At 45.1% G+C, this 23,168-nt stretch overlaps 1 protein-coding gene across 1 annotated transcript in view; it reads right to left on the bottom strand.

Annotated features, from left to right (window-relative positions):
- Positions 1-984: 984 nt before the first annotated feature.
- The window catches only part of PAQR8 (progestin and adipoQ receptor family member 8), a 42,357-nt gene continuing 20,173 nt past the window's right edge, over positions 985-23,168 (bottom strand). The window contains exon 2 of the mRNA XM_052648769.1: positions 985-4,736. Coding sequence (XP_052504729.1) covers positions 3,653-4,717 — 1,065 coding nt within the window. The 5' untranslated portion in view covers positions 4,718-4,736 and the 3' untranslated portion in view covers positions 985-3,652. The remainder of the gene's footprint in view (positions 4,737-23,168) is intronic.

The raw sequence follows: 23,168 nt of genomic DNA on the forward strand, positions 1-23,168 counted from the left end.
GGAGCCTGGTGGGCTACTGTCCAAGGGGCCACAAAGGACTAGAGCACACACAGTATACAATAGTGTGATTCATAATTTTTAGGTTTCAAAAAATGTAATCCATCAGTTCAAAAGTTTGGAATATTTAACACCATTGTCCATGAGATCAGAAATATCTATTCAATTAGACTGAAATCCTCAGAAAAATAAACTCCATAGCTTTTGAGGGGAGGGAGGTGCAATTGGATCTACTACCAAGTGGGGATTTGAGGAGGGGCAGGTATTTTGGGAGTTTGGGTAGGGAGATTTCTTTTTTTAGGCTTTTATATTTTTCTACTTCTAGGTCCCCTAATGTCTGTCTAGATCAGACTTTTCTTTAAGACAGACCTTGTCAAAAAACACAAGGTAGCTGTTGAGAGTGCAACAACCCATTTACAAAATGTTTAATGGCCACTTGTGAAAGTCGCTTCATATAAACAGAAAATAGTTCTATGTTTTCTTTGCCAAGTCATCAAGCGAAACACTAGGACCAACACAATTAGGCTGAGGCTTTGGGGACAATGGCCGTACCTACTCTGAATAAGACTTGAGCGCCATCTGGAGGACTCACTTGAAACTACAGCACAGCAACGGAAGAATCTAATGTTTTCAAGCAACCCGGTACAATTGGGGAACTGATGGACAGCAGAGGCAGGAAAGAACTGCCTGCATTCCGTGGTTTGAGCTCCTGCTATTTCAAGCTTCCATCGGAGGATTGAGAGTAGTGTGACTGAGTGAGGTACTTTCAGCCGACGTGGGAGATGAAACCATAACATCTGAAGAGCAGTAACATTAGCTTCTTAGTAAATACAGGTCAGGAAGCGTTTGCAAGAGGGAATCAGGCAAATAGTTCCCCAATTGGTTGCATCTTGCCATACCCTCTCCTTATGTTGAGTAGAGGGGTACACGCAATATCCACTTTATTCCCAAGATATAACTGACTGATAGTTAAGTTTTTTTAGAGGCATTTACATTTTAATAGATTGAAAGTCTTAGTAAAAAAAAAAGAGAGAGAGACAGAGAGAGAGATAATAGCAGAATTTCCAGTAGATGTCAACTGTTGGCTTTGGTAGAGTAAGAAGAACCATCTCCTTTATTAAATACTTAATTATTCCTTTTAAACAAACAAGGTCGCTTCCTTACTGATTCAGTCATTTTAATGAAATTGTTTTAAAAGGAGTATGTAACCCTCAAGAGTCTGAATAGTGAAAAACGCCTGCATTTCCCGTTTCTGTATTTCTCCTGAGATACTGGAATTTCTAATGAGATAGTAGTCTCCTACCTCAATGCTTTTCAAATATCTCTGGTGAAAAAAATACTTTTTCTTTTTAAATTTCCAATCACTTGGTGGACCAATGCTTGGGTAAATTAAAATCAAAATGTTATGAATTTTATGTTCATATCTAAAAACTTAAGTGTCGCTCTGTATTTGTTACAGACTGTTTCGTGTGCAGACTGGCATTGGTCTGTGGATGTCATACAGAATCACCCCTCAAGTCTCTCTTTAAAAATACTTGCATTTGGCCTAAAGATCTCTGTCCACCATGGGTACCATGGTTACATTCAAGAGCTTGACTTACACTTTCAACTTTTACAAGAAGAGAGTCTCCAAATCCATAACTATGAACATTTCAGATGCTTTCTCGTCTCCATTTTAAACTGACCCTCTACCTGCACTGTGTTGATGCAACTTTCTATTCCTTTGTTTATCAGTTCAATCCCGTTCAAGGACACTAACTTTATTGGCGGTGAATTCGGCCTGAATGCCAGAAGCTTGTGTAAGACATGTGGACAGCACAGAAGTTCAGATATTTGAGGATTCCCAGGAGGAATCCACCAGGAGGAAACAACATAGCTGATAAGACATATGCTTTCTCTTTTTTTGGCCGCCCACGGCACGTGGGATCTTAGTTCCTCAACCAGGAATTGAACCCACACCCTCTGCAGTGGAAGTGTAGAGTCCTAATCACTGGACCACCATGGGCGTCCTGCTATGCTTTCTTGATATAAAGATTACAGGAAAGCTTCAGATGAACTTTTTCCCCCAAAAAAACACACGTTGAAAGAGTCTTCTGATGGATAAGTGATTCCAGTGTTCTGAGTTTCTTTCATCCACCGGTTGAAAGGCAATGAATTCTCTTTTCTTATCCCAGTAACCTCAAACTGAAAATTCCACATGGCCGTGTATTAAGGGAAGTGTTTGTAAATTTTCATTTATAAGGCACAAACCCTACACATCTCTCAAGAGAAAGGGAAAAAAAAAAAAAAAGATGTGAAGACAGTAACCTAGGAAGAGAGGAGGTTCATCAAACTGGAGTGAAAAGCCACCTCCCTTTTTAGTAAACAGAGACCTTATACTGATAGGAAATGCAGTCTTTGGGGAGAGTTTCAATGCAGCCCCCTTCCCCGGATCACTGCAGAAGGCGGTCCTCAGGGGGCTGCGAAGCCAGGACACATCAACTGTAAGTACCTACCCCACCCCCCCATCCCACAGAAGCTGCTGGCCAGTGATGTCCTAGCAGAACATTCTGCCTACAGGGTGCTCAGTTCACCAGCCTCACCCAGAGGAGCCTTCGGGGACCAACCTTGCATGAGTACACACACGTGCCTGTTCTGGGGCTTGATTTAAGCTGCTCTAAGCTGAGGTACAATGCTTTCCCAAGGACCGTGAACTAGGATAGTTACATGGGTCCTTCATGGGGCAGCATCTATTTAAGAGGCTGGACTTTGAGTTCCTCTTGAAATAATCAGATCCCTAGAACCAATTCACTCTACCAGGGGCTTTTTTAACATGCTGGTCAAAATCTGGAGATTATCTGAAGAAAGCTCCAGATCTTCTGGCATGTAAGGCAGCCCTAGTAGACATCAAGTAATCCTGCAGTGCACAGGGATAAAACAGAAGGGTCCCATGACACCAAACAGTAGCCATGCTTGCTGGCTGGGCCTCCTGATGGCTCTTGGCACTGTATTTTCTAGTACCGTTTCCATTAGTATTACATGAGAGTAAATATCCTGACTGTCTGCCTGGATCCAAGCATTTCCTGGAAGCATGACTGCTTCATCGTCCTCGCTATGCCCATGCAAGGTACAGCTAGGAGTGAATAGCACTCTGGAGAAAACAGCCAGGCAGACATCATCCTGAGAAAAGCGGGTTAGAGAAGGGACCAGAAGTCGGATGAATCCAGTATCCAATCACCAAAGACCAGCATCGCTGAAGAATGCCCATTTCAGTACAGTGTGGTCCAGCCACTTTGTAATTTCTTCAGTCCAATTAGATTTTCCCTTTAGTCCAGGGCTGGCCCCCAGAGGCCACAGACATTCAGAATTCTACTCAACTTTCAGGCATGAAGATGGTTCTTAATTCCGCGTCCGACGAACCTTAGCCAAGGTCCCTTCCCTTCCTGTGTCTCGTAAGGCTACAGCCCAGAGGATGAAAGATAAACCTTTCATTCACGACAGTATAACAAAACTCTTGGAACCTTTGGCTTCCCAACGCCATAGCCATAGCCACCCTTGGAAATATGTACTCATGTAAAAGCCCGCTCTTAAAAACACAAAGTCATCTCCTACTGTGGACTCAAGTTCTCCCCAAATCAGGACAGGCCGCCTCCACACCGCGCCCCACCTGGCAGCCTCAGGAATCTTTCTTGGCCAGTCTGGCCTTGATTTTTTGTCTCAAGAAGGCTGCAGTAGCTGCACTGCAGGCCACCACGAGGAAGAAGGAGAGGCAGGCCAGGTAGATGGCCAGGGGGCTGTGGCGTGGCAGGTAGATGTCCTGCCGCCCCTTATAGTCCAGGAGGATGGCCTCCAGCTGGGAGAGTGTGCAGACAGACAGAAAGGTGTGGAAGATCTGGTGCCCGTGGCCCACGATGTCACAGGAACCGGGGAAGTACTTCTCCGGAACCGGGCAGGAGAAGAAGTAGGCACTGACCAGGAAGAAGATGATCTGGAGGGTGTGGTACCAGGCCGCTGGGTCCTGGCAGCCTGACAGGTGGCAGAGAACCACGCGATGTACCACGGGGCTGATGTCCAGGACGTAGGCCAGCCCGGACGGCACCACCTGGCAGATCTTCCTCATGACCGGGTAGGGCCGCCGGTACCGGTACTTGGCGTAGCAGCAGCCGGCGCAGGACAACCAGCCACAGAAGGCGGCGGCGGGCAGGAAGAGGAGCCAGAAGTGCTCGTACCAGGCTTGGTCGGAGGCGTAGAAGAAGTGGACCAGGGCGCTGCCGTACTGGTAGACGCTCACGCCCACGTAGTCCACGAAGTAGAAGGTGTAGTGCGACAGCTCCGACTTGGACTGCAGCAGGTGGGCCAGGAGGCTGAAGGTGAGGTACGTGATGGAGGACAGGACGTAGACGAGCAGGGGCAGCGTGCAGGCAGACGCCCACGGCAGGCCCTCGGCCTCCACGAAGGCCCAGAAGCGCAGGAGGACGGCCAGAGCCGCCAGCAGGTGGGTCCAGACGTTGACCACCTCGTTGTGTTTCTGAAAGAGGCTGAAGAAGTAGTAGCGCCACTCATGGCCGGTGGGGCGGTACCCGGCGCGGATGTAGGGCTCCCGGAAGAGCTGGGGCACGTCGGTCTCGGGGACGGTGCCGGGCATCTTGGGCAGCCCATCCTCCAGGATCTTGGGCAGGCGTCGCAGATGCTGCCCGCTCACGGACAGGGTGCTCAGACGCTCCAGGATGGCGGTCGTCATGGCTGCCCCGGGATACTACCTACGGGAATCAATAAAAATGGGCAAAGATGCCGTGAGAGAGGGGCAGGTTTCCTAGCGCAGCTGGGCAGGCGGGGGCTGTAGACGGCTTCTTTGAGCCTCATTCTTTTTCATAGGTAGAATAATAGAGTTGGACCAAGGTCCCTTACTGTCCTGACGTTCTGATTTTGACATCCCTTCTACCCTCTACGGTGTGAGGCCAAGTCGCATCTTGTAAAATGGAATGTTGCTCCTAAGTCACTTCAGTCATGTCCGACTCTGTGCGACCCCATAGACGGCAGCCCACCTGGCTCTGCCGTCCCTGGGATTCTCCAGGCAAGAACACTGGAGTGGGTTGCCATTTCCTTCTCCAAAAGGGAATGTTAGCAACCCTATTTTTATGACATCTACCAAGTAACTAAGGGTACCTTTAAAGCTTTGCTAGATGATATTTGCTAGATGGCTCAGTAGTAAAGAATCCGCCTGCTAATGCAGGAGATTCAAGCGATGCAGGTTCGATCCCTGGGCTGGGAAGATCCCCTAGAGAAAGAAATAGCAACCCACTCCAGTATTCTTGCCTGGGAAATCCCATGGACAGAGGAGCCTGGTGGGCTACAGTCTCTGGGGTCACAAAGAGTTGAACACAAGGAGCACACACCCTTAAACAAGATAATATTAAAATGTAATCAGACAGGCTCTAAAAGTACCAAGTATTTTACTGAAATACAAAAATGATCAATGTTGATTTGATGAATGAGAGTCTATAGTTCTTGAGCACTAATCTTAAATTATCCACTAATTTCACTGTGAACTTGAAAATCTGAGATAAGCAATAGTAACTTGAAACTCAAGGTCATCCATAGGGTGGTAAAGACCAGGGAATATTCTGGGAAATCTTAACAGTTGAACAAAATTAACATGTGGCCTAAATTTAACAAGAAATCTAATTGCAAAGATTGTGTGTGTGTATGTTTAAATTATGCTCTGGAAGGCAAGTAGTTTTGGACTCGCCTTTCCTGTGTACCCATATCTGTATGCGATAAGTTTCAGGCTTCAAAAATATTTAACTTGCACTTGGAATTTTTAGGCGATACATGAACCAGATGAGCATGGTGATTATTTCATAAAAGAGCTGCGAAATTTCAGATGAAGTTACTGAATAAAGCAATGGATTTTCAGTCTATCTACAGACACCTTCATATTCCTCAAACTCTTTTCTTCAGAAAAGTTCAAAACCTGATTGATTCAAATGGCCTCCCTTTCTTCAGAGTCCTTTAGCAAAGGATACAGCCAGTGTTTCTCAGGGCACTGCAGATGTTAGCCAAGCAAATGTCATCTTCCCATACACACTTCTTAATCAATATTAAAAGCGAAAAAAAAACCTCATCGGGTCAAAAATGTAGGGCATGAAAATTAATAAAATGTAAATAAAAAGTCTAGGGAGACCTGGAGTCAAGCGTTTGGGTGGCTGCTCCCTGGGTGACCTTGGGCCAGTCACAGACCTTGCTAAGCTTCAGTATCTTCATCTGTAAAATGGGGTGATCATTGTCCATATTGGGTGGGATGTTTTGATGGTTAAATGAGAGACTCTAAACAAAGTGAGGAGCACTCTGCCTGGCCCAACTGGGTGTTTGAGTGTCAAATCCTGCTGCTATGCTATGACTGGGAGCCGGGCTCTGTGCTGGGGTATGGAGACTGATTAGATCTGCTCCCTGCCTTGGAGGAGGTCAGACTCTACAGGACGGACAGATACACAGGTAAATCATGACAGAAACCTGGGATGAGTGCCCCACGAGAGGTGAGGGCAGTTCATTGTTTCTTGTGTTTTAACAATTGATAAAATATACTTATTTAAGGACAGGACAGGGGCCACCCATAAGCAATACATGAATAGAACAGAGAACACACATCCAAACAATTCGAATAAGAGAGATATACTTGTTGCCCACAGACCACAAGGTCTCTGTAAACAACCAAAGCAGAAGGTGGAAGGGGTGGGTGAGCGGGCTTTTCCAAGCGACCCCTGAACTAACTTTTAAGGAAAAGTCAGAATTCCCAAAAGACAATGGGGAAGTGGGTTTGGGTTGGGGTGTGGGGGTAGAAGATGTCCAGGCAGAGAGCAGGGTCAAAGCCCAGGCTCCCAAGGAGGTGGCACTTGTGTGGCTGGAAGGACGATGCTGGCTCCAGAGATCTGAGCTCCAACCTGCAGTCCCGTCAACATGCCTGCAGCGCCAGCCTGGGCTTTGTCATCTGGGAAGCAGAGCTAATGACATAGGACTTTATGACATAATGCCTGTAATGCATTCAACATGGGGCTTGGTCCCAAATCCCCAACTGGCAAAATGTTGCCATTATTATGACATGGTTGGTGGTTGGTGCAAGAGGCAGGGGGCATTGATGAGCAGAGGGCTCAGTGCCTGCTCTGTACCAGGTCCTGAGACATCTGATTAGCCAGCACCCACTATGGATCCCCCGCCAGGATCCAGCTATGAACTGTGCCCATAGAGGAATTAAAGACACCAAGAGAAACTAACTAAGCATTACAGAGTCAGTCAGAAAGACAGAAAGAGGGGAAGTGGGGAATGGGAAAAACAAAAAGGTATTATTTGAATACCTTAATTCATTTAAAAACAAGAAAACAGAGAAAGAGGAAAAGCTAAGCAGTGCTTCCGCTATCAGCCAGCAGAGGGATCCAAGAGCCCGGAGTTTTAAGTTCTGCAGCCTCGCCTTCAGCTGACCTCGGTGGCAGCTGGTGACACCACAGCAGGGGAGGTGGGGAATGGGTGGGGTGCACTGGCCCTGGGATCGGTGGATCCACTGCAGGGCTGGGCCTGGGACGGGACGGCACCGAAGCTAAGATCTGCGTTGGCTGAGAAGCTCTGATGGGGAAGCAAGGCTCGCGGGGGCCTTGGGGAGCTAAAGGGCTCTACTCTTTACACACAGGTTTCTACCACGTCTGGTGAACCACGGAGGGAGATCAGATGAAAGTTATCAGTCTGGTTTTACTGTTTAAAAAAACAGGTGAGTCACTTGGGGTATGAGCTGTGGGAGAAGGAATCCCGGAAGAAGCTCCTTGCTACGCCCCACCTGCGTTGCCCACTAAGTGCTCAGTCCTGTCTGACTCTTTGCAACCCCAGGGACTGTAGCCCACCAGGCTCCCCTGTCCATGGACATTCTCCAGGCAAGAATACTGGAGTGGTTTGCCATTTCCTCCTCCGGGGTATCTTCCCGACCCAGGAATCGAACCCACATCTGCTGCGTCTCCTGCAATAGACGCAGGTAGATTCTTTACCTGCTAAGCCAGCAGGAAAGCACCCTGCCACCCCCTTAGACAGGCTTAACTTCACCAAGACAGAGTGGGCACCGCTTCCAGAAACAGGCATCCAAGGGCCAGCTGTAGGGACTTCCCTGGTGGCCTAGTGGCTTGGGCTCTGCACTCCCAGGGCAGGGGGCCTGGATTCAATCCCTGGTTGGGGAACAAAATCTCACATGCTGCAACTAAGACTCAGTGCAGCCAAATAAACACAAATTTTTAAAAAGGGGGGGCCTGCTGTAAAGTCTGAGAGCACACTTTGGAGGAAACCACATCTTGACACCATGGCGTTGGTGCAGGCACACACACACCCAGCTTTCCCTAAGGCCCCTCCTGACTCCCCACCTCTCCCCTCAAGATGCCCTAGCTCCCACCTACCCTGGCCTTGCCTTCCCATCACATTTCTTCAGTCCCTGACCCCTGGTGATGCACTCACTTCCCCACCAACAGCCAGTCTAAGGGCAGGGACTTTGTGGTGTGCAAGCTCTCAGGCTAAAACGGTTTGCAGCATATAAAATAATCATATCCTTAATCATGATTTACTGAACAAACAGTTCTTTAGGCCCAGACATACAGCACCAATTTCATTCTGTTCTGCCTGGTTGAAGGGAAAAAAAAAGAAAATCATGGTTTGTAAGTTGGGAAGTCTGGCTGTTAATATTTGCTCTACACAATGAGCTATGTGGTCATGCCCAAGACGTTGAACTACTCAAGGTCATTCTCATAAATAGGAGTAGGTGGAAGATGTTTTCCTGTCTCTCTACGTCTTAGAAAAAAGAGTCAATAATGAAAAACAAGCAGTTGCTGAACAGTACTTTGAGAAGACAAACCATGCACATTTAAGTATCAGCAAGAATGGAGCTAAAGAACACACAGACGGGTTACAATTAGTAGCATACTTATTTTGTACCTTATGATTGATTTTAATGCAGTCTTTGAAAACGGAAATGGAATTTAATAATTTTGGATACATTTCTGGATTCTTCATAATACTTCTCCCAACTGCTTTATATAGAGTTTAATTAGATTTAGATTGTAATGGGATTGGAATCAAAAGTTCTGTTTCTTGAGTTCAATATCCGCACCATGAATTCAGTTCAAATTTATAAGAAAGTACTGTAAAATATTACATCATGCTTTGGACTATTTAGGAGTCCAATCTTAAAGTTTATCTTGGTACTCCTTTAAAACTATTAATAAAGCTAATGGTTTTACACCTAGAGTATGCCATCTAAAAAAAAAAAATCAAAAGCTGCACATTTGGGAAATGGACATAGTTTGGCATCGATGATATTTTATCTGGAGGCCAAATAGAAGACTCTAAGGTAAGTTCCCTGACTAATTACAAGGGCCCTAGGGGAACTGACTACAGACTTGGAGTAGCCAGTTCCCTGGAGAAGCCTGGATGAGGAATTAGCAATTCCAGCCCTACCATTCATATAGGATTTTAGGCACAGCGTTCAAATTCTCTATACTTGTGTCTTTGTTCATAAAAATGAAGGTACAGTCTCTACATGTTCTAATGCTATGCAATTCTGTCATTCATCTGGGCTGTGTTTTGCTGTGTGCTGAAGGTTCAGCAGTGAGCTGAAGTCACCAACCAACAGACCCAGTGACATCACCTCGTGTCACTGTAGGGGGGGAGGCTCACACAGATGGCAGGAAGGTGGCCTGCTGGTTGTTGGACAGAGAACAAAAGAGCAGCAATTTCCATCAAAGAGGGAAGAAGAAATGCTCCCAGAATCCACAGATACCCAGCCTCATACAATGCTACAAAACCATAAATGACTGAGGAGGAACAGTGGCCAAAATGCCAGCTTGGTGTCCGTTTATAAGGCAGGTGAGCAGCCTGTGGTCTGATCTGAGACTTAAGTGGACTTGCAACAGCCTCAGAAAACCCCAGGACCTCCGCAGTCATCCATCGAGTAAGAGGCCTCTGGGCGCACACTGAACTTGGCAGCCGCGTCTGCCAAGGACCAGACCACTGTTTATAAAATCATATTTTAAAAGGCGGCAGTACCAGCAGAATTCTATTATTAGCAGAGACAATTTTAATATGGGTTCAGATTTACCAGCTGTTAACGCATATCCACTCCATATTTAAGAAAACCGAAAAAAACAAATAGGGGCTTTCCTGGTAGCTCCTTGGTAAAGAATCTGCCTGCCAAGCAGGAGATGTGGGTTCGATCCCTGGGTTAGGACGATCCCCTGGAGGAGGGAATGGCAATCCACTCCAGTATTCTTGCCTGGGAAATGCCATGAACTGAGGAGCCTGGCAGGCTATAGTCCATGGGGTCGCAGAGTCAGACACGACTTAATAACTAAACCACCACCCGCCCCCCTACCAACAACAAACAAATAGCATTTCAGCATCCAAAACTGGGAGCTCTGATTTAATGATGATAAATCTACACAATGGAATACTACACATCCATTAAGATAATTATGTAGATATCTTACACTTATTGCTATAGAGAGATGCATGTGACATGAATGTGAGCTCCATTGTTTCTCACTGTTCTGACACTTAGAACAGCACATAGGAGATGCTCAGCAAAGACTTGAATAAATACATGAATGAGAGACATTATTACAAAGAAGCAAATTAGAAGTATGCATCCCATTTTTGTAAAGATATACCTATGGCACAGAGAAAGGATGAAATATAATCAGAACATTAATACAGATATTTCAAAGTGATGGATGAGTCAATACTATTGTATTTTTGACAATGAGTATTTACTACTTTTATAACTGGAAAAATGAACTTATTGCTATTTTACAAATAGGAATATTTGACACAAATCTACAAAAACTGGTAAAACGATTAATCAGTATATTTAATTAGTACATCCTTCTCCCCACCTGCCAAAACATTACACAATATAAAGGAATATATACTTACTTTTGTATTATCCTGTGGATTTCAAGCTCAACTAGTTAGTATATCATGCTAATGACCTTCTTGTCAGAAGTGTCGACTGGAGAAAAAAGACACAACCTAAAAGTTGCGAATTATGTTTTATTAGCAGAACTTACTGAGGAGTCAGCCTCTCGACACTCTGAGGATCCGCTCCAAAGATATAAGGAAGGAGCCTGGATATATTAGATTTCTTTGGGAAAAAAAAAAATGTAGTGGAACATCAAAAGATCAACTGCTTATTTAAAAAACTAGACATCTCAAGTTAATGATGTTAATGCTTTGCATATGGGAAATTGCAAGAGTCTGGGTTTACTGAAATTATTCCTTAGATATATATCTTTAACTTACTAGGATCACTATTCAGTTTTTCTCCACCCTGAATTCCCCTCCCCCCAGGACTCACCTTAGGGGTAGCTGCAATGGATGAGGGCTTGATGGTGGAAAATATTCTCTGTTTATGGAAGGACAGGCAACATTTTTGCTGCAGGAGTTACATAGCTATACTTGCCACAATGTAAGCTAAGGGTCATGGGGGTGGGGGATGAGGGGGTTGGCTAAAGGAGAAAAATTGTGGAACATCTGCTGGTAAGGCTGCAATCACATTCTCTGAGCTTAGGTAAGCCAGTACAGTATATATAATATTGTCAAAAGACTTTTCTTGCAGCACACAAACCCAAAGCGCCTTAATAAGCGAGTCCATCTCTGACCTTGTAGGCCCTGGCACGGCTGAATCCTGCCTATAAAAAAGGTGAGGTACACCTGTTTGCCAGGAACACACGTCACCTGGGCTCAGAGATCCCCGCCTCTGAATCTCTTCCTCTGTGGCTCTCCCTAATATGGATAGGAGAAAGAAAGTGTTGGTCGCTCAGTTGTGTCCAACTCTCTGCGACCCCATGAACTGGAGTCTGCCAGGCTCTTCTGACCTTGGGATTTCCCAGGCAACAACACTGGAGTGGGTTGCCATTCCCTTCTCCGGGGGATCTTTCCGACCCAGGGATCAAACCTGCATCTCCTGCATTGGCAGGTGGATTCTCTACTGCTGAGCCACCAGAGAGCCCGCTCCTCACTTGAGCAGGTACTATTTTCAAAACGCCTCATTACAGACCCAGAATGCACCTTCCACATGCAATAAGTAGCGTCTGTGTTTCATTCTAGTGGTAGAATTCAGAGGAGCTGGAACAGGTTAGGATGCACTGGGCAGTCTAAGGTCAATGGCCAGCCTGGCTGGGTGTGACGATCCTTTTCCTTCAGAGATTGCTTGTTTGGGTAAAGGTGAGCTCTACTGTCTGAACCACCTGTTAATTAAAGCCTAGGGACAGGGAGCCTCTTAGGACTTTCCACAAGAGTGGAACCACTGGCTTCATTCGGCACAGTCTGGCTTCATCTATGAAATCTCTCGCCTGCAGGAAGCTTTATTACCCAGGTTCTGCAAACCTGCTGGGACGTGGGCCAGCCCAGGTGAACCCCAAAGAGAACCACAGATTGCCACTGGCAGGAAATCAATCGTGGAAATGTACTTTCCACAGAAGAATCTGATAACAAAGAAGGCTGGGTTGGCGCAATGAGTTAGGTGTTTCCTAGCAGTTCAGTTAACCCTTTTGCAACTAACGCCATACACTCTACCGGCGGTTCCAAGCCTGGGGTTTTTCAATTTTCTAGCACGTCATTTCATTCAGTTTTCTCTATAGACATCCTCAAGCGTGCATTCCTGATCAGTTGCTCAGTCATGTCCGACCCTTTGTGACCCCATGGACTATGGCCTGCCAGGCTCCATTGTCCATGAGATTATCCCAGCAAGAATACTGGAGTGGGTTGCAATTTCCTCCTCCCGTGGATCTTCCCAACCCAGGGATCAAACCCCTGTCTCCTGTATCTCCTGCACTGGCAGGCAGATTCTTTACCGCTGAGCCACCTGGGAAGCCCAGACATCCTCAAGGGCTTAGTAAAATTTGACAGTGGCCATGGAGTTGTCTGAAGGCCATCTTGATTTCTTTCCTCCCAGAACACTTGCCTACCCATCTATCCTACACGTTTTGGTTAGCAGGACGTCTGGACTTGCATGCTACTTGCCTGCTGTGTGTGCAGACAGCCAGTTACTGGGTTGCAAGTTCCTTGAGACGGAAACAGGGACTTTATTCCTCTTCTCAGCAATTATCAGAGGAAAGGGGGCCTGGGATGCGTCAATGGATGTTTGTTCACAAAGTGAAAGAAGACTCTCCTGTGGCCCTCTTTGCTTCTAAAGGTAAAACCCATGAGATTTTGGATAAGGAACACATAAGGGATTTTTTTCAACAGGAAACATTTGACTTAGATGTTGTTTATCTGGGTGTAGTTCATCCACCTGGGAGGTATCCATAACAATATTTAAATTGTTCACCGGGTTTCCAATCACCGGATGACTTTTGGTCCATTTCCTCCTATCATTGGTACTTTTGTGTCCAAGAATGCCTAAGCAAAGATGCAAAGAAGAGAGGCCAGGCAGAAGAAAAATAAAGTCAAAGGACACTGGAGCAGGAGTTAGGAGACCTAGTTTTTTATTCTCATTGCATAGAAAAGCAGAACAGACTGTCCCGGATCCCTGAACAAGCCACACACTTCACATTGCCAAGCCTCTATCTATGCCTGGCAAACCCTGCTTCTCTCTCAAGTCCAGGCTCAGATAGAACGTTCTCTGGGAAGTTCAGCAACAGCCTCAAGCAGAATTAATTGCACCCTGTTACATCCCCTTAGCCTTAAGTTGTAACTGGTTGTACTTGTGTCTCCTTTACATTAAACTGAAATTCAATAAGCTGCACAAGGAAGTCACTCAAAACATTTAAAACATTTTTTTAGTTTGTATTACTTCATCATGAGAATAACTGAGGTATAGAGAACTGAAGTGACTTATTCAAAGCTCTGAACTCAATCTGCCCTAAGATATGGGCACTGCTTTCTGTGTTCCACCCATCAAACACAAGTGGAATAGGAAGAGCTGGATAAGTCGTGGGAGCCTGCCTGCCTGTGAGCTGATGGCAGCCTCAGAAAAAAATCCTGCATCTGGGAACCCCTCTCCGCTATGGGCTTTTCCGCAGTTGAAGTAGAAACTCATGATGAGTAGATGATCTGGTTAAAAACTCTTAGTCATTCCGCAGACGAGTTTCATTGGAAAAGGTGATCAGTTCAGATCAGCAGCTGTGAACAGGGCCCCACCCTGGTCTTCATCGCCATCATTTTACAACCACCTGCCCGCCTTGCTGGCAGTTTCTACAAGGTGGTGGCGGTTTCTCACTCAGGGTTACTTGAACTCCAGGGTCTCAGATGTGACGCCCCTCCCTCCTGATCACAACCCTCCTCATTTCTGGTTAGACTATTTCCTCCCACCAGCTTATAGGCTCTGGGCTCCTCGGAACCTCCGACCCTTCTTCTCTTGGTTCCCCCACCTCACTTGGCCCTACTGCCATCCCAACGTCCCATTTTTTAACTGAAAACCTTTCAGTAAAAGGAACACTATTCTGTCCTTTTAGTGAGATTCTGAAGTTGAGCAAAGTATCAGTCTTCTTCCTTTTCTTCTTTGTCAAGGTCAGCAGGAAGCAATGATCTCTCTTTTTCAAGTTCTTCTAATTAACCAGGACTTTCTCTGCTTCCATTTACAAACCGTCTTCTTGGAAGTGTACTCATAGGCATGGGACTGCACTCTCCTGAACAACTAGACACAAACTGTTCTTGGCTCCCGTAAGACAAGAGCGACATTTTTTTTATCTTAGTTTCGCTCCAGGGAAATTAACGGCTAATCTAAGGTAAGTTCTTCGAGACACTCTAATCAATCAGTCTGTCCAGAAGACGCCATAGCTTCATCTTCAGTACTTCCTTATAGTTATTTAAATGCTTTCTTCGTGTTAGCTGCTTGGCTTCCCCTCTGAAGCATTCCATGCCCTCCCTCCAGCCGCACCCTGATGACTTCTAGTTTCTCTTTTTCCTTCAGCAGGTTCTGGGTACTGCTAGAGAAGGTCATCAAACATCACGAGACCATGTTGAATTTGTGCCTTTTCACTCCACGAGACATCACTGTATCCATCTTGAGGTCCCATCAGCACCTTAAACTTCGTGTGTTTAAAACCAGACCTCTGCTGTGTCTAGTTCTGTGACCAGTGTGACCAGTCTCCTGGTAACCAAGCCTTGAAATCAAAGAGAAATTTCTTCTTTTCCTCCTCTGCTGACATTCCAGTCATCAAATCCTCTCTTTTTTTTTAACCGCAGTCTATTCCTTCTCTCACTCCCCTGCAGGCTGGTGCACTGTCCCAGTTAGATTCCTGTGATAACCTCCTAACTGATCTTATGTCCTCCAACCTCCCGCCACAGTTTCATCTTACTTGATTTGGCTAAAGTTCTATGCCCACATAGCCACCAGCTTTATTCTCTGCCAAATAAAGCTCACACCCATAATGCAGCCAGTCAAAATCTTCCCTGCCTTGATCCTCACCCTCAACATTATCCACTGCTGATTTCATGCAGAATGAAACAGATCAGAGTGAAGAGAACAGAACCTGTCAGAGTGCACCCCACACATTAAGGATAAATACTGCCATGAAACTTCTGGTTCCTAACATGATCTTTTACGAAGGGTCAGGCTAATGTTTGAAAACCATTGACTTCTGTACCACTGAGTGAGTGAGTGAGTGAGTGAAGTCACTCAGTCGTGTCCAACTCTTTGCAACCCCGTGGACTGTAGCCTACCAGGCTCCTACCCTCCATGGGATTCTCCAGGCAAGAGTACTGGAGTGGGTTGCCGTTTCCCTCTCCATTAGCTATTCCCAAATGTGCCCTGTGATTTTCTCTTTCATTTTGAAATCACAAAATGCTTTGCGTACAAGAGAAAAGTATAAAGGATGATACGACAAACAACTGCTTGTCAAATCTTGTGTCATATTAAGATTCAAAAATATATATGCATGAGCCAGAGAAAACTCTAATTTGAAAGGACATTTTCACCCCAATGTTCAAGCAGCAAAAACTATTTACAATAGCTGGGACGTGGAAGTAACCTAAGTGTCCATCAACAGACAAATGGATAAAGAAGTGGTACACATATATAATGGAATACTACTCAGCCATAAAAAGAATGAAATAATGCCATTTGCATCAATAGGGGTAGACCTAGAGATATTATGCTAAGTAAGTCAGAAAGAGAAAGACAAATACCCTACAATATTACTTATGCTGCTGCTGCTGCTAAGTCGCTTCAGTCGTGTCCGACTCTGTGCGACCCCATAGGCGGCAGCCCACCAGGCTCCTCCATCCCTGGGATTCTCCAGGTAAGAACACAGGAGTGGGTTGCCATTTCCTTCTCCAATGCATGAAAGTGAAAAGTGAAAGTGAAGTTGCTCAGTTGTGTCTGACTCTTAGCGACCCCATGGACTGTAGCCTACCAGGCTCCTCCATCCATGGGATTTTCCAGGCAAGAGTACTGGAGTGAGGTGCCATTGCCTTAGGTGGAATCTAAAATGAGCTTATTTATGAAACAGATGCCCAGACATAGAAACAAATTTATGGTTACCGAAGGGGAAAAGGGGTAGATGAAGGATAAATTAGGAGTTTCAGATTAGCAGATACAAACTACTATATATGAAATAAAAACAAAGTCTTACTGTATAGCATGGGGAACAACATTCAATATCCTGTAATAAAGCATAATGGAAAAAATATAAAAAAGAATGTGTGTGTATATATATATATGTATCTAAATTACTTTGCTGTACAGCAGAAACAAACACAACATTATAAATCAATTATACTTCAATTAAATATATAAATGTATGTATATAAATATATGTCACTATGTATATGTGTTTTGTGTGTGTGCATATATACATATATATGACTGTGTATACACATATGACAGGGGAGCCTGGTGTGTTGCAGTCCATGGGGTCGCAAACAGTTGGATACAGCTGAGTGACTGAACAACAACAAATATATCAGCTATGTGTATCAAACAGGTAACTGAGATCTAGCCTCCTGTACTCACTCATTCCTTTCCTCCTTTCCTCCCTCCCCAGCAGCAGCCACTATACACTAAATTTGGTATTTTTCATTCCCACTAAGGTTTTCACATGAAAATATTATGAGATTATAAAAGTATATAACTACCTGTAATAATTAATTATAAAAACATGAAATTAAAAATCCATAAATGATATATATATAGGGATTTTTTAATCTTTGTATAAACTTTGCACCTAATGTTCTGCAGCCTTCTTTCTTAATTTAATGTTTTGTATTTTTCCCATGTTAATTGCTATGTGATTCTCTGATTCATTTTCTCTGCTGAATATTTTCCAATGTATTTGTCCCTCCTCCTAAGGACAGACATACAGGTTATTTCCTTTATTTGCTGTCACAAACAAGGCTGCAGTGTGGTCTTCTTGACTGTGTGCCTAGAAGGGGATTTCTCATCAGTCAATCCTAAAGGAAATCAACCCTGCATATTTACTGGAAGGACTGATGCTGAAGCTCCAATACTTTGGCCACCTGATGCGAGGAAATGACTCACTGGAAAAGACTCTGATGCTGGGAAAGACAGAAGGCAGGAGGAGAAGGAGGTGACAGAGGATGAGATGGTTGGATGGTATCACTGACTCAATGGACATGAGTTTGAACAAACTATGGGAGATAGTGAAGGACAGGGAAGCCTGGCATGCTGCAGTCCATGGGGTCGCAAAGAGCCGGACATGACTGAGCGACCGAACAACTTCAGGGCCAAACTGCTCCCTTTACCTGGAAGGGCCTCCTCCCTATCTCTACCTCTGAAAACCTCACTCATCCCTAAAGTCACTTCTCAGAGGCTGACTCCCGCCATGCCCTTCCAATCCACCAAGTCAAAGCAAAACCCCTTCTCCTGCCACCTGCAGTTTGTGTCACAAAATGATGCCATCACCTCCTTGTCCTGGGGGTGGTTTGGGTACTTCTCCTATATCCCTAGCAGGCCTTATGAACAAGCACTGTCTCACATGACCTTAAGTCCATTTCCCTCACTTAGAGCCTGGCACACAGACCTGCCTGGAGTGAACCCTCAGTGAATGAACATGGAGTCCACCGAGCTTGTTTTCCTTCTTTTGGTACTAAGTACTGCTCTCAGCACTTCCCAGGGGGCTAAGTGGTAAAGAATCCACCTGCCGATGCAAGATATGCAGGTTCGAGCTGGGTCGGGAGGACCCCCTAGAGAAGGAAATGGCAACTCACTCCAGTATTCTTGCCTGGGAAATCCTAGGGACAGAGAGCCTGGTGGGCCACAGTCCATAGGGTAGCAAAAGAGTTGGACATGACTTAGTGGCTAAATAACAACAACTGCTCTCAGCGTGGGATGACATATATCTAATGACAACAGTCTGCTGTGTTCCCGTGCCTTTCCCCACAAGGGCAAAGAGAAGCCTGTCTCTACCATCTACGGGCTGCATTGGGAGAAGCTGGGCCCTCTCAGCTTGATAACCACCTGGGGGCAGATGCCTGTAGGCAGCTGTGCATGCGTGCTCGAGTGCACTCAGTCATTCAGTCACGTCTACCAGGCTCCTCTGTCTATGGAATCCTCCAGGCAAGAATACTGGAGTGGGTTGCCATTCCTTCTCCAGGGGATCTTCCTGACCCAAGGATCGAACCTGCACTCCAGGCAGATTCTTTACCACTGAACCATCAGGGAAGCCCTCTGTAGACAGCTGCTTCTGCATAAAGACCAAGGGGAGAAATCATCCTCCTCTCCAAAGCACCCAAGATATTACGTTTATGCCAAAAATTTTTAAGAATTTCGTTCAGGGAGTTCCCTGGTGGCAGTAGTTAGGATTCCAGGCTTTCATTGCCATGACCCCGAGTTCAATACCTGGTTGGAGAACTGAGATCCACATAGTGTGGCCAAAAAAAAAAAAAAAAATTATTTTGTTCAGAACTTAAAGCAAACTGAAGGCAGATAAGATTGTTACCAAAATACAGGGTGGGGTTTAGCATGTGTCAGTTTCTGAGCTCGGTGCTGTGCTTTTTCAGTCAACAGATGCTCATTGCCATCAGTGTAGGCAGCAGTTCATACAAGATGTCTGCTCCTCTTTCCTTTACCTGGCCCCTGTGACCTTAGCAATGATCCTGCAACTTTAGGCTGGGGAGAGAGTCACAAACAGCCGGTGTGTTTTCAATGGCTGCTGGCGTGGCTTCAGAATCCTCAGCCAGGGCCAGGATTGTGGGGGCCAAGGTGCCGGTCCACCTGCAGACGTTCATCATCCCCTCATCCCTCCAAGTTCAGTGCAATGGAGATGAGGGCATGGTAACAGACTTCTTCCTGATTCCAAAGTAGAGATTCATGCTCATTGTACTTCTTGAATCGGCATGGAAAAGGTTAAAACAGGAGATGTGAAAAAATCAGTTCAAGAATCCAATGCTGCAAGCCTCTTTCCATTTTTTCAGAAGTTCAAAGTAGTGACTTACATGATGGCAAGTTGATACCTGTGTATACCAGCCTCATGAATTAGTAATATAACATGTCCAGCTCACAGGATTTTTAGAAACAGCTCACTATTCTATGCCACATGACCTACCAAACAGAGAAAAACAGAACACGTACTCTCAAGCTGACCTGCTTAGATTTGGATTGACAGAAATGTCAGCTGAAGCTCTGAAAATCCAAGTCTTACGGAGTTTAAAGCTCAGAAACAGGCTAAACAACAACATGCAAACTTAGGTGTAACTATAAAAAATCAAACTCCTGACTGTTGTTTATAGGTTATAGAGTTTGTAGAAAGGGCCAAAAACAACCAATTCTCTTTACTGTAATATAACCTCAAGTCTCAGATGACATCTGATTATAATCTGTGCAAACTGCTACCTGAGTGCCTGTTTTTGCAATAGTTGAAATGTGCATGTCCACAGTTTCTGCGTCAGCTGCCCACCCCTCGTGAATTTTACAGACACACACCAGGTGATCATTGCCTGGATCTTGCCACACAGCACCTGTGGGCCCTGGATGATTTAAACATCCATTGTATCACAGCTGAGAGACAGACAACTCCTTCCAGGCCTCGCTCAAATCTCATCTTCTAATGGAGGTGCAAATAAAAAATTGTTGCCCGCCATTCCAGTAAACAATGAATGCTGCCCACCATCAAGCCAACAGCCGCTGCAGCTGCCCCCAATGGTGCATCCTGAGGGGAATTCCGGGTGGAGAGAACAGGTTTCTGGCCCTACGAAGTTTAAGATGCACATCTAAGGAATAATTTCAATGAGTGCAAAGGGTCTTGTCTCTTCCCAAAGATAGAAAAGCACTAAAATCATTAATGCAAGATGTCTATTTTCTGTGACTAACAGTAACCTTTGATGTTCAATCACATGTTATGTTTTCAGCAAGAACTCCTATATAGCCTGGCTCCAGGGAATTCCCCCTTAGGGCCTTTTGAAAGCATTTGCTGAGTGCTGTGCTTTTAAACATTTTATTTTAAATTTTGAAATTTTATGTGCTGTTATTTTTTTAATTTATTTTTAATTAGAGATAATTGCTCTACAGTGTTTCTGCTGTACAACAACGTGAATCAGCCATCAGTATACATAGGTCCCCTCCCTCTTGAACCTCCCTCCTACCCACCCCCCCATCCCATCCCTCTAGGTTGTCACAGAGCACCAAGTTGAACTTCCTGTGTTACACAGCAACTTCCCACTCACTAGCTATCTATTTTATACGTGGTAATGTATGTTCCAGCGCTACTCTCTCAATTCGTCCCGCCATCTCCTTCTTCCCCTGCTATGCCCACAAGTCTGTTGTCGTGTCTGCTATTTCTGAAGCACCTGGAATTTATTTTGTTCTTGACAGCTCCTAAGAAATCCGTAAGAAATAAGGAGGGAACCCTAGTACACAGAAAACTTAGTCATTAACTGGAATGAGGCATATTCAATGTCCATGTGGTATCTCTGCTCAGCTATAACAAATATACCTCAAAATGAACACAACCAACAAAATGAACACGATCAACAATAGGTTTAGTCTCTTCACTAAACCTATTTCTGTCCCATGTTCCTTGTTCCTGTTCAGTAAATAGCTTCACCAGGTGCTCAAGTCAGAAACCAGAGATATAATTTTTCCTCATCTCACTCCTCTGTAACTACTTGCCAATAATTATCATTGAGGGTAGGAGGAGAATGGGGCGACAGAAGATGAGATGGTTGGATAGCATCACTGATTCAATGGATATAAGTTTGAGCAAACTCTGGGAGATAGTGAAGGACAGGGAAGCCCGGTGTGCCGCAGTCCATAAAGTCTCAAAGAGTTGGACAAGACTTAGTGACTGAACAATGACTCATATGTGGAGCATTTATTCTGTGCTGGGCACCATTCTAAGTTCTTTGCATATTAGTAACTCACAATCACTCCTTACCACTCTATGAAATGGGATCTGTTCTTTCTACCTATTGTACAGATGACAAAAGAGGTGAAGAGTCTTGCCCAAGGTCACCCAGTCAGGAAGTAGCAGAGCCAGAACCCAGAACCAGGTAGGCTCACTCGAGAGGCCATGTCCTGAATGTCTGCACTATTCAGGAAATGATTTCTAATTCAACTTCATTTATTGAAAGTGAAAAAGTGAAGTCGTGTCTGACTCTTTGCAACTCCATGGACCGTAGCCTACCAGGATCCTCCATCCATGGGATTTTCCAGGCAAGAGTGCTGGAGTGGATTGCCATTTCCTTCTCCAGGGGATCTTCCTGACCCAGGGATTGAACCCGGGTCTCCCACATAGTAGGCAGATGCTTTACCGTCTGAGCCTTCTAAAATGCATTAGTTCCTAAATGTGGAAGCAATAATTTTGATAATCAGAACTGTCCAGGTCCTTCATCTTCTGGATGCCAGTGGTCCCGATGCAGCTTGGGTAACGAAAGTACCAATGGTCAAGAAGATTGGACCATGTCTGCAGTGAACCTAGGGCTTTACTGGGAGGTTATTCTTAAATAAAAGTTCTAACAGGACCTAATTTACCTGTGTTTTGATGTTTTTCCTTCAAAATGGAATATGTCAGTATTAGTTTAACTGAAGACTTGATTAATCAAAGCTACATGGAAGTAGGTAAAGTGAAGTGAAGTCATTCAGTTGTGTCCGACTCTTTGCGACCCCATGGACCATAGCCTATCAGGCTCCTCCGTCCATGGGCTTTTCCAGGCAAGAATGCTGGAGTGGATTGCCATTTCCTTCTCCAGGGGATCTTCCCGACCCAGGAATCAAACCCGGGTCTCCCGCATTGCAGGCAGACTCTTCACCGTCTGAGCCACCAGGGAAGCCCGGAAGTAGGTACACTGTCATTAGTACCAACAAGGCACTTCCATTCTAAACGCCATTAAGAAATAGACAACTCTTCCCTCTTGGAGGCTGTATTGATCTTGGAGGCAAAGTAAGCTGGAAAGCAGAAGGCCCAAATCCTCTCCTCAAACTAAATGAATCACATACTTAAAAATAAACCACAATCCTTCTGGCACTAGTAGCGCCATCTGTAAACTGAGAATGCTAAAGGCCAATGGCTTGATATTTCTGAATTAAAGTTGAAAAAAAAAATGAATGTCATTACAAGCCTAAGACAAGATAAATACGGGTCTAGAAAGTGTCCCTTTCAAGTTTTAAGTTTATCCAGTATCTAATAGCCAATTATATAAGCCCACCATCCGGTCAGCATTCAAATGAGATGATTTTAAACTCCAAGGAGTGCGTTCTCAAGTCCCAGGGTGCCAGTAGAAAACAAAAGCCACAGTACCAGCCAGAAGCTATTTGAGCAAGTTCCGCAGATCATATGGTCTTGGCAAGAGACAAGCACTTATTGTTGTGAGAAAACTCAAGGTCAGCGCAGTACTTGCAGTTCCACTGCCCCAGTGCTCCCTTCCACAAAGGATCCTAGTATCTACTGAAAAGTTGCAATTATTCTCCAGCTCGCCATTTCAGCCTTACAGGCCACTTCTCCCACTCCAGAGAATTCAGCTAGTTTGGACATTCCTGAATAACAACCCCAAATAATGTTTGTTTTCTGGCTTACTTTTACATGACATCCTAGAAGATGGAAAAGGCTTCCCTGGTGGCTAGTAAAGAATCCACTTGTAATGCAGGAGAACACCTGCAATGCAGAAGACACGTGGGTTCGATTCCTGGGTTGGGAAGATCTTCTGGAGAAGGAGCTGGCAACCCGCTCCAGTATTCTTGCCTGGGAAATCCCCGGGACGGAGGAGGAGACTGG

The sequence above is a fragment of the Budorcas taxicolor genome, chromosome 11 (assembly GCF_023091745.1).
Source record: "Budorcas taxicolor isolate Tak-1 chromosome 11, Takin1.1, whole genome shotgun sequence".
In the NCBI taxonomy this organism is placed as follows: Eukaryota; Metazoa; Chordata; class Mammalia; order Artiodactyla; family Bovidae; genus Budorcas; species Budorcas taxicolor.